Source organism: Macaca fascicularis, chromosome 11, assembly GCF_037993035.2.
Source record: "Macaca fascicularis isolate 582-1 chromosome 11, T2T-MFA8v1.1".
In the NCBI taxonomy this organism is placed as follows: Eukaryota; Metazoa; Chordata; class Mammalia; order Primates; family Cercopithecidae; genus Macaca; species Macaca fascicularis.
The window spans coordinates 35,299,163-35,311,340 of record NC_088385.1 but is presented as its reverse complement, the minus strand read 5'-3'; the positions used below and the strand labels follow the sequence as shown (position 1 = coordinate 35,311,340).

The 12,178-nt window shown below is 37.0% G+C and overlaps 1 protein-coding gene across 8 annotated transcripts in view; it reads right to left on the bottom strand.

Annotated features, from left to right (window-relative positions):
• The window catches only part of DNM1L (dynamin 1 like), a 66,530-nt gene that overhangs the window by 30,278 nt on the left and 24,074 nt on the right, over positions 1 to 12,178 (bottom strand). For 4 of the 8 annotated variants that reach the window (XM_005570532.5, XM_005570533.5, XM_074006584.1 and 1 more), the window contains exons 3-7: positions 7,509 to 7,547; positions 5,964 to 6,010; positions 5,176 to 5,247; positions 2,392 to 2,478; positions 48 to 210 (exon numbers count right to left, since the gene is read on the bottom strand). In XM_005570532.5, coding sequence (XP_005570589.3) covers positions 48 to 210; positions 2,392 to 2,478; positions 5,176 to 5,247; positions 5,964 to 6,010; positions 7,509 to 7,547 — 408 coding nt within the window. The remainder of the gene's footprint in view (positions 1 to 47; positions 211 to 2,391; positions 2,479 to 5,175; positions 5,248 to 5,963; positions 6,011 to 7,508; positions 7,548 to 12,178) is intronic. The other 4 variants (XM_005570534.5, XM_045365005.3, XM_005570531.5 and 1 more) reach the window with 1 other exon arrangement.

Sequence of the window (12,178 nt, the reverse complement as noted above, 5' to 3'; positions counted from 1 at the left end):
ACCATTGTAAAATAAGCATCTCATTAAATATTAACATCTGTCCTTACCATCTGGATCTACCTCTCTTGAAATTTTAAGTGCCTCTGATGTTGCCATATCTGTATTAGCAGCAGTGACAGCGAGGATAATGGAATTTGGGTTACTGATGAACCGAAGAATGAGCTCTCTGATTTGAAGCTCAATATCCTTAGGTTGATCACCTACAGGCACCTAAACCAAACAGAGATGAGCAAGAAACTAATAGTTAAAAATCAACTCCGCTTTTTTACCCACATTTAATCCACAGAATATAGGTATAGCCATTTACAAATAGTTAAAATAAAAATAAAGACATTAATAATATACTACAGTGGTATTTATGATTCTGGTAATGTGTCGAGTCTCAAACTGTAACTCTTGCAAATATCAAAAGTTAATTTAATACAATCCCCTGTTAAGAAGTGGTCAGTGTGGACTGGCTAGATACAAATTCATTCATTCATTCATTCAATTATCAAGTGTTTACTGGCAGCCTACTCTATTTCAGGCTCTTTTCTGAACGTGATTTCAGGTCATGTCAGATTATGTTACAGTAGCGAATTTTAAAAAGACCAAACTTCCTGTCTTCATAGAACTTATGTTTTAGTAATAACAGGCATATAATAAACAAAAACATATATATAGTATCCAGATGGTGGTAAGGGCTATGGAAAAATAAGGCAGAACAGCAGGCTAGGGAATGATTAGAGAAGATTATTATATATTTTTTTTTGAGACAGGGTATCACTCTATCACCTAGGCTGGAGTGCAATGGTGCGATCATAGCTCACTGTATCTTTGAACTCCTGGGCTCAAATGATCCTCCTGCCCCAGCCTCCCAAAGTGCTAGAACTACAAGCATAAGCCACTGCACCTGGCCATTAGGATTATGATTTTAATGTTTTAAATTGGTTTATGTTTTTAAATACAGTAATCAGGGAAACTTCACTGAGACAACTGACACTTAAGAGAATGAGCAGAAATTAAGCCAATAAGGGAGAGGTACATACAGATATATGGGGGAAAAACAGTCCAAAGAGAGTGAACAGTGAGGGCAGGAGGCTGAAGCAAGAGGAGTTAGGAGAAGAATAGGGACGTACCAAGTAGATACTTCAGATCTCTGTAAAAACTTGGGCTTTTACTCTGAGTGAAATGGGAGAAGTTTTAAGTCAAGGAATGACAAGCAACTGGAGAGGTTTTGAGCCAAGGGATGACACAATCGAATCTTCACTTTAATAGTATCACTGTCTACTAAGATGAGATCATGAGGAAGACCTATTATTTATTATTGTGCAGTAATCTAGGTGGCATGATAGTGGCTAGATTAGGATAGTAGCTATGAATTTATAAAACATGATTGAGTATTGGATATACTATAAAGGTAGGAAGAGCCAAGAGGATTTGCTGGCAGGAAGTGGGATGTGGGATAAATTTGTGTCAAGGATGACTACAAACTCTGACTAAGCAATTGGCAGAATGGAGTTGCCATTTATTTATTATTTATTTAGAGACAGGGTCTCACTCTGTTGGCCAGATAGAGTGCAGTGATGCAATCATAGCTCACTGTAGCCTCAAATTCCTGGGCTCAAGCAATCCTCTTGCCTCAGCTGGGACTACATGCATGCACCACCCTGCCCGACTAATTTTTGTACTTTTTGTAGAGACATGGTCTCCCTATGTTGCCCAGGCTGGTCTCGAACTCCTGGGCTCAAAGAATTCCTCCCACCTTGATCTCCCAAAGTGCTGGGATTACAGGATAAGCCACCACACCAAACAGAGATGGGCAAGGAACTAATAATTAAAAATCAACTCAGCTTTTTAATGAGTTGCCAATAAATGGCATGAGTTGCCATTTATTGCAATGAGGGAAGACTACAGAAGGACCAAATCTAGTTGAGGAACAGGTCAGGAATTTGGTATTAGAGTTTGAAATGTCTATTAGACATTTAAGTATATATGTTGAATAGCAACTAGATACACAAGTCTGGAGATATTTGAATACCATCAATATACAGAGCCTTATGTAGTTAAAGCCATAAAATCTGATGAAATCATCAAGGGGAAAGTGTACCTAGAGAAAACAAGAGGTCCACAAACTGAGCTCTGGGGCACTTACTGTTTAGACATTGGGGAGATGAGAAGAAACAGCAAAAGAGACTGAAAAGGAGTGGCCAGTGAGACTGGAGATAAACCTGTAGAGTGTGGTATCCTGGAAGCCAAGTAAAGAAAGTGTTTCAAGGAGAAAGGAGGGCTCAACGTTATCAAATGCTGCTAACAGATCAAAGTGATTGCAAAAAGAAGCTGATTATTCTCATATGGGATGTCAAGGAAGTGAAAACAACCTGGCCAAATCTACAACTATTCCTTCCTTACCTTGGTCATTCCTGGCAAATCCACAAGTGTCAAATTGACAACGTTGGGTGAAAAAATCTTAAGATGAATTGGTTCAGGGCTTACTCCCTAGAAATAAATTTCAAAATATTATATAAAAATCACATTAAAATTTCAATGAACTATGAAGTAATAAACTTCAAGTACATAGACATTAATGCTTTTAAAAATGAATTAAGTAATGATCCCAAAAACTTTTTTTAACAATCAAAACCTGATGAAACACATGGGAAATTAGGTAGCCAGCCATATTAACAGGTTATAAGCCTACCTCCACCCCTGTATCATATTATATACACATGTATTATATACCATGTATTATTTTACATTCTTTTCTCTTGATTATAAACATACACCTTTCCCCTTTTTTTTGAGACAAGTTCTCACTCTATTACCCAGGCTGGAGTGCAGTGGTGTAATCATGGCGCACTGCAGCCTCAAAATCCTGGGCTCAAGCAATCCTCTTGCCTTAGCCTCCTGAGTAGCTGGGACTATAAGGTGTGTACCACCATGCCCAGGTAATTTTTTAAAAATTTTTTGTAGAGACAGGGCATTACAATGTTGCCCAGGCTGGCATATACCATTCCTTAAACATGTTTAATAGATTTAGCACTGAATAAAAGAATAACATATTCCTCACTATCCAAATGTATGAGGCTCCAAGTTCAGAAGGTAAGGCATAGATAACAAGTTGTCCAAATCAGCTTGGTTCCTGATCTTTGAATATCAAGTGGCAAGAATGTGTATGGTAAGAGATTCCTCAAGAAGTTTATCTAAATCTTTAATGTCTAGTAAGAATTTGGATAGTGAGAGATACATGTATTTTCTCTCCTGTAGACTAAGATTACTGTGTAGGCTCCCTCCTCTTCACCACTGGCCCTCTGCAAGTTTTAGGATTAAATCAACTACATGTAAAAAGACACTTATGAGATGTTTATACCCCATCTTTGTACATGCCCTTCTTTACCCTTTAATATATCCTCTCATCAACTGTTTATCCACCTTACGTTTTCCCTCATTAACCCACTGAAAATTCTAATTTGCCAGCAAGTTTTTAATATCCTTTACTCCATGTTCCCTATACAATTATATTTGCTATTTTAGATTACTTTGTGCTACTTTTTCATTTTAAATACTGCAGTGTTCCAAAGCCAACAGATGTCAATACCTGGCATACCTATTTAGGTTGTATATTTCTCAGGACCTTTATTGCCATGGCATTCCCCTATCATGTCCAATACAAAGCTTTGCCCAATGCCTTTACAACTCCAATCTCATAGACATTTTAAATCCTTCAGGGCTTTATGTTAGGCATATGCAGTCATTTACATATTTTGACATAAAAATTATATAAGATCAAAGTATCATCTACTTCATTACATACGTGATTTGGGAAAGAAGAGATGTTTCATAGATTTGGGGTTGGGGGACTTTTCATCTTTTAGACACTGCGGATGAAAAGCTGCTAGGTAAGTAAATTATATCCTCAACATAAATTAAACATCTTGTAGGTATACAGACTCAATCTTTAATGACATTCAGTTTAGTTAACTAAAAACATTTTTGAATCACCACAACACTCTAAATTCTGGTACTGTGTAAAATTACCACCAATTGCTGAGTTCAGTAAGTAAATGGGGACTGTAGGAGAGATAATTCAGACTGATGTTATGATCAGTAACATTCCAAAAGCCAAAAATATCCCTGATATAATTAGAGGAATGACGACAAGCTAATCTAGTTTCTGGCCACTTTTCCAACCCCTTCTACACAACATGGTTTCTAGAAATTCAGGGAAGTATGGCAGCAGTAGCAGTAACTCAAAGGTAACCAGCCTAGAGTTCAATAATGGACAAACGTCAGTCAGTCACTGTATAACAGCAACAAATACCTTGAACAGTCATAAAGAGTTAACATGACTCTAAAAATGCCTTTCTGTCAGGAAATAATCTTTTAGCACAGTAACTGGCAGATACAAGGGTTCAATATTTGTTGAATATTAGTACTAAGCTAGGGCCTAAATGTGCCTCTGGATAATGTAAGAATGGAGCTAAGAATAAAAAGGAAGGGAAATAAAAATTTAAAGAGATATATGTAAAAATGTAAAGAGAAAAATAAGAGGAATAAAGAAGAGAGAAGACAGAAGACAGCAGGATTCAGGCAAGGGAGTGACAGTACGTAGTGTCAAGATTAACAGTATCTTAGATACCTAACTTACTTTACATTGTCACAATCTCAGAAAATAAGAAAATAACCAGTTGCTAATGTATTACTTTTCATTTTCACTAAAAAAAAAAAAAAAAAAACAAAACCCAATGTGTCTCTCTTTGCTTTCATAAGCAAATGTAGCCATACACAGGCAAGAAAAAGAACTCCTCAAAAGATATAAATAAGTGATACAATGCTTCCTGAGTTGGAGTACAATCAATCCTTCAGAAAAAGATAACTTATTGTAGCAATATTAAGTAGAATTATATAATAATGTGGTATGTACATGACAGGAACAAGAATAAACATCTAAATAAAATACCTGATTTATATGAAAGCTTTAAGAAAGAAAAGGGATTTTAAGCAAAGTTCTACATATTTGTGAAAATACTCCATTTGTTTCAAAGTCCATTATGAATTTTCAATGTCCATCACTTCTCGGCCTTTTGGCTAAGATCAAGAGTATGAATTTACAATGCCCTTCACATATTATCTACAGAATACCTCAATTATATATTTACTGATGCTTATGCCTTCTAGCTCTAAAAAGATGCCTACCTTATTATTTCCTGAAATTCTTTCTGTTTCATTTTCAATTTCTTGTCGAATTTCATCAAAATCCGTGTAAAGCTAAAAGTTTTCAAAATAAAAAAGCATAATATTCAAAATAAGATCAAAAGTTCTTAAGTTGGAGGGGAAGTCCATATACTTCAAGGATGTCTATGTATTTGCTTCAGAGAATAAATAAATTCAAATGTATACATATCATTTCTGAGCTAAGGATTCATAGTTTTTTTATGAGTTGTTTTTTGTTTGTTTGTTTGGCTTTTTTTTTTTTGAGACAGGGTCTGACTCTGGCATAATCATGGCTCACTACAGCCTCAACCTTACATCCTCAAGCCATCCTCCTGCCTCAGCCTTCCAAGTAGCTAGGACTACAGGTGCATGCCACCATGCGAGGCTAATTTTTTTAATTTTTACAGAGACAGGATCTCCTTATATTGCCCAGGCTGGACTCGAACTCCTGGGCTCAAGTGATCCACCCATTTTAGCCTCCCTAAGTACTGGGATTACTTGCATGAGCCGCTATGCCTGGCCATTATGAACTTTTCAAAGCTTCCTGATCCCACAACAATTAAGAATCACCAAATCACAGAGAAAATCAGCCTCAATTTCAAATGTTTTCCAATAAACTGTGGTTGGAAACATTACTAAGATTTATTTTATAAGGAATAGTTATAGTTACTTCAAAATAACTTAATTGCCAATGATTAGAAACTAAATTATCAAGTATTCATACAAAATATTATTTTCAACATTATTTCATTATACGCTTGTGTGATTACCTTATTTTTGGTGTGAAGAAATTTACCCCATTCTTCTGCTTCCACCCCTGGAAAAAGAAAAACTCATTTATTAGAAACTTAGGAAACTACTGTTTATCTTTAGGAATTCAAAAAGGCAACATAATAAAACACTTGTTAACTTGTATTTAATTCTGCCATTAAGTACAAGTTAACAAGTATTTTAAAGTCTGCTAAATTATATTTTTCTAAAATTGTATTTTCTGCTAAATTATATTTCAAAAATTGTATGGTGTATTTCAAAAACATGACCAACTTCAGACAGAGCTGCTCACATGTCTTCCCACCAGCTGAAATCTAGATTTTGCAAATAAAATTGTTTATTTCTCTTCATTTTTTTGGTGAAGTTATATGACAGTAAAAGGAATATTCTTTAGTTTTAAACATCTTACATATAAAAGCAGTTTTCTGACAAAAGTAAAGTTAGGGGCTAAGAAGAAAAATTAAGAATCCCACTGAGTAGTGCAAAAAACGTATGTAACAGATTTACACATATGACTCAAGGAAAAATTTTACAATGTGTCAATGAAACAGCTAATTCTTCAGTTCTTTTTAAAAATTTGGTTTCCTGTTGGTTACCTGTAGAGTCACAATTTGCTGTTCCTTTAAAGAGCTCTCTCATTATTATAGAGCTAGCTGCTTTGTAATTTACACACACTTTCAAGGTGATTTTCCCCCAGGGTCAAGAGTTTTCCCTTGGAACTGGAGGCAGGAAAGAAATAAAATGGAAGAAAAGAAAAAACAAGAACCCTGGTATATGCAGCGTAAGGAGTTGCCACCCTCCATTAGTTTCCAGTCATAGGTCTGTTCCTCTTGTACTTGCTGAAAGAGGAAAATAGATTCACTGTTGCACTGTGTGAAGTAGTCTAAAACTTGGAGAGCAAGATACATTCTGTTTTTCCTAGAGAAACTAGAACTGTTTAATTGTGGAAAGATAATCTAACTTTAATCTCCTCCAAACATAGCTGTTTTGCTTTTGTCAAATTTAGAGAAGGTTAAAATATCTTAATAAGTTTATTGAATAATGCATATCAGCCACCTGAAGTCTAAATAAAAATGATTGTAAGATATTCAGATAAATAGAAGAGTGAGTCAATGCTTTGGTGGGATAAAGGTAAATAAAACCGGATCCTTTTTGCAGATAAAATGCTCACCTACTTGTAGCTTAGTACCTTCTTCCAAGAAGTCTCATTGGAGGACTGGAGTAATCTAGGTGAACAGAACTCACAAAATGCAAGTACTACATACCAAAGAGCTGTTTCTACTTTATCTTATTATATTTAAAAAGGCCTGACTTCACAAGCACGTCTTCAAAAATAAAAATAAAATAAATTACATTCACCACCAAAAAAGCTTGCATTTTGATGCAATGCCAAAAAAATAACAAGAACCACTAAAACCTGCAATCAATGTGGATGGGCAAATAAAAATGGAAGAAAAAAAAATGCACACAGCCTGTAATAGTACATAAGCACACATGCAGGCATAAGAGAAAAAAAGGGTCAAAAGCAAATGGATAAAGGAAACCTTTAGAAAGGTGTCTTGAGTTTTTCCATGTAGCAGGGTCTGTAGTTAAAGAGAAACAGCACAGAATAAGTTTAGTGCTTATCCCTAAAATTTTAAACCTTATTAAAAATTCAAATGTGCAGAAACCTGATCACATTTCAAATGCACATAGCATTCAATCATTCAAAATTTACAACTAGAATTAGAGGGACGTATATAATATTTGTAAGTTACAGAAACAACGCATATTGCTTGCCATAACTTTTTTAGGAAAAAACCTTTCCAATATAATTAGCTATATCTGCCTTGTCTGAAGGTAGTTATCTCAATTGATTGTTCAGTCAGTTACAGATGGAACTCCTTGTTCTACTCTTTCCCCCCCTTCTCACTACTGCACTTGACTAGTCTAAAAAATAAAAATTAAATTTTTAAAATAATAAAAAAGTTATGTCACCACTGTTTCTAACTCTGACACAAATGAAGCACAATCAATCCACTATTCAAAAATTTGGGACAGGTGTGGGGCTCACACCTGTAATCCCAGCACTTTGAGATGCCAAGGCAGACTGATCACCTGAGATCAGAAGCTCGAGACCAGCCTGGCCAACATGGCAAAACACCGTCTTTACTAAAAATACAAAAACTAGCTGGGCCTAGTGACACACACCTGTAATCCCAGCTACTCGGGAGGCTGAGGCAGGAGAATTGCTTGAACTCAGGATGTTTCAGCGAGCCAAGATCACTGCGCCACTGCACACCAGCCTGGGCAACATAGCAAGACTCTGCCTCAAAAAAAAAACTTTGCCTGAGATATCTGATAACCTACTATGGGAAAAGATAAACTGCCTGATTTTTAAAAATCTACAAAATATACTACATACATCTTTCAAAACCTTAAAAGTTAGTTAAGTATATGTAAGTATTTGCCCCATTGCCTAAGACTGGACTGTATAAGGGTATTTTACTTGAAACATATATTGGATTTAATAGAACACTGCAGAAAGTTAACTCTTCACCTTTGTGGACTCAACCCAAAGGGAGACTACTACATGTATCATAGCACCTTATGCAGAAAAATTAATCCTATCTCTTTCCTTTAATTCTGATGTATAATTTTACTGCTTTTTTGAGGGGGCAACTGATTGCTTTTACAAATAGGTTACTTAAAGAAATAGGGGTAATAATTCAAATTATACCAAGATCTTAAGCATTATTCTGTGAAACAGGTATGTCTGCTTTTTTTTTTTTTCTGAGACGGAGTCTTGCTCTGTTTCCCAGGCTGGAGTGCAATGGCACGATCTCGGCTCACTGCAACTTCCACCTCCTGGGTTCAAGTGATTCTCCTGCCTCAGCCTCCCGATTAGCTAGGATTACAGGCACCCACCACCACGCCCAGCTTATTTTTGTATTTTTAGTAGAGATGACGTTTCACCATGTTGGCCAAGCTGGTCTCAAACTCCTGACCTCAGGTGATCCACCCGCCTCGGCCTCCCAAAGTGCTAGGGTTACAGGCATGAGCCACCACGCCCGGCCTATGTTTGCATTTTTTAAAAAGAAAACAAAAAAGCTTTTGCTTTAGTTCAACAACTTTTCTCTCCAAAATAAATTCTTTTTTTTTTTTCACATTTTTTTTTCCAATTTCTACTGACACTGTTCAGAAGCATCATATATAGCACAATTTTGGCCTTTAATCAGCATGCTACTTTTGGATTTTGTCTCAAAGGAAAGCTGAGGAAAGCCTGATTTATTTCTTACAAAAATATGAAAGATAACTGTGGAGTTCTGTTCAAACTGAACCACCACTCCACTCTAAAACATAGTTTAGTATTGTTTTCAATAAAATTTTAACGGAAAATTCTTTCACATTGGCAGAAGGGGCAAGCTGAGATGACCATAAATGTACATATTGACACCTCAGTTATCCCACAGTTGACAGAACGAAGAATCCTATGCTAAATAAATTTCCTGATAGTTGAATTATACATATTAAACACTAAAATGTTTTACTTTAGCCAGTTTTGATGGAGCTACATCTAAAATGGATTATACTTCTCCATGTCATCTTAGAATGTACTACTCAATCTATTATTGGTAACCTAGGTCTTTGTCATGTATCTAAGCCTTTACTGGCTAAAATCCCTACACAAAATGTTAGTAACTGATTCCTTCTTTTTTTTTGGAAAGTTAATGTTTTCCTCCCTTTCTTCTCTCTTATTATCAGGCTGTCAGGTAGTTCACACTCTTCTAGCTAACTATATTGTTTATCTGCTTCATGGTTTCTAATTTTCTCTGGGTTAGGATGATTTATGATATGCTAGAATTGTTTTTTTTTTTTTTTTTTTTTTTGAGACGGAGTCTCGCTCTGTCGCCCAGGCTAGAGTGCTGTGGCCGGATCTCAGCTCACTGCAAGCTCCGCCTCCCGGGTTCCCGCCATTCTCCTGCCTCAGCCTCCCAAGTAGCTGGGACTACAGGCGCCCGCCACCTCGCCCGGCTAGTTTTTTGTATTTTTTAGTAGAGACGGGGTTTCACCGTGTTAGCCAGGATGGTCTCGATCTCCTGACCTCGTGATCCGCCCGTCTCGGCCTCCCAAAGTGCTGGGATTACAGGCTTGAGCCACCGCACCAGGCGTTAGAATTGTTTATTCCAAGGATAAAGAAGCTCTGATGAAAAACGAAGGAACTGTCTGTCCTAGAATAAAACATGTGAAATCTAGTACTCAAATTTATATAATCTATATTGTGTTTGGGGTAGTTGCCATTTTAGGCAAATGTGTATACAAAATCAGCACTAAGCTTGGAAAAAAACAATAGGTAGGCAGATGTACTGACCAACCACTAAGAGGAGACATCAACAAAACATAGTGGGCATAGGCCGGGCGTGGTGGCTCACGCCTGTAATCCCAGCACTTTGGGAGGCCGAGACGGGCGGATCACGAACTCAGGAGATCGAGACCATCCTGGCTAACATGGTGAAACCCCGTCTCTACTAAAAAAAATACAAAAACTAGCCGGGCGAGGTGGCGGGCGCCTGTAGTCCCAGCTATTCCGGAGGCTGAGGCAGGAGAATGGCGTGAACCCGGGAGGCGGAGCTTGTAGTGAGCTGAGATCCGGCCACTGCACTGCAGCCTGGGCGACAGAGTGAGACTCTGTCTCAAAAAAAAAAAAAAAAAAAAACATAGTGGACATAAAAACAAAGAGATACCAAGGAGCTGACACTTCTATAGCTGAAATGTACACCCTTTTCTAACAAGCACAATTTTATCTAAGGAAACACTGCCCAAAATTCAAATAGTTTCTGAGAGACAGGATATCACGGGCCCTCTCAAGGTGACAGAAGAAAATGAAAGTTAAAAAATAAAAAGAGAGACAGACCTAATATATACTTTCTTAAGGTCTTAGTTTCAGGTGTTTGGTAAATTTGATGAAATCAGTTAGTGGGGATGAAATTCTATAAGTGTTATTCTATACATTTGAAGGTGAACGCTAGATTAATCCAAAATGATTAAATTCAAGGTTCAGAACTTCAGTAAGTATTAGAGAAATGCAAAGTGATGAATAACATACCCAGAAGCTACCTAATGTAATTAAAATGCTCCCATATATCCACTGGCAATCTATCTAAAAATATTACTTGCAACATCTACAACTACACTAACTTGCTTCAGTGACTAACATTCTAGAGTCATAGCAGATGCTCATGAAGTTTTCTTTCCCCATAAAAAAAAAATTCAACTCATCACCACCAACAGCTCCTACAGTAAATGAAAAAAATCAGACACAGAAATTAAAATAAGTTCAATTTTGTCAATACTATCGTCCTATCTTAAATCAGAATAAGAAGTAGAATAAAACTGCATTGAAAACAGATCTCTGCAGATAAGTAACAGATATGGTACTCTGCTGCAAAAGTAATTTAATAATTAGAGCTATGTTACGGAGTTCTATAAATAAGAAAATCTGAGCCAAATACTGAACTAAATAGGAAGATTAAATACATTACTCTCATTCAACATTTCAAACCTCACTAATATAATTACCACAGGATACATATTTGATAAGCAACTTAAAATCTGCTGATACACACACAGTTTTCCCTAACATATTTTCAATTTAATCAAAAAAGAACGGTTATGAAGGACAATGCCTATTTTCTTCTTCTTCTTCTTTTTTTTTTAATTGAGACTGAGTCTCACTCTGTCGTCTAGGCTGGAGTGCAGTGGTGTAATCTCAGCTCACTGCAACCTCTGCCTCCTGGATTCAAGTGATTCTTCTGCCTCAGCCTCCTGAGTAGCTGGGACTACAGGTGTGTGCCACCAAATCTGGCTAATTTTTGTATTTTTAGCAGAGACAGGGTTTCACCATATTGGCCAGGCTGGTCTTGAACTTCTGACATCGTGATCTGCACTTTGGGAGGCCACGGCAGGCGGATGACTTGAGGTCAGGAGTTCGAGACCAGCCTGGCCAACAAAGTGAAAGCCTGTCTCTACTAAAAATACAAAAAATTGCTGGGCGTGGTGGTGGGCACCTGTAATCCCAGCTACTTGGCAGGCTGAGGCAGGAGAACGGCTTGAGCCCAGGAGGTGGAGGCTGCAGTGAGCCAATATCGCACTACTGCACTCCAGCCGGGGCAACAGAGTGAGACTCACATCTCAAAAACAAAACAAAACAAAACAAAAACTACTCTTTCTTTAC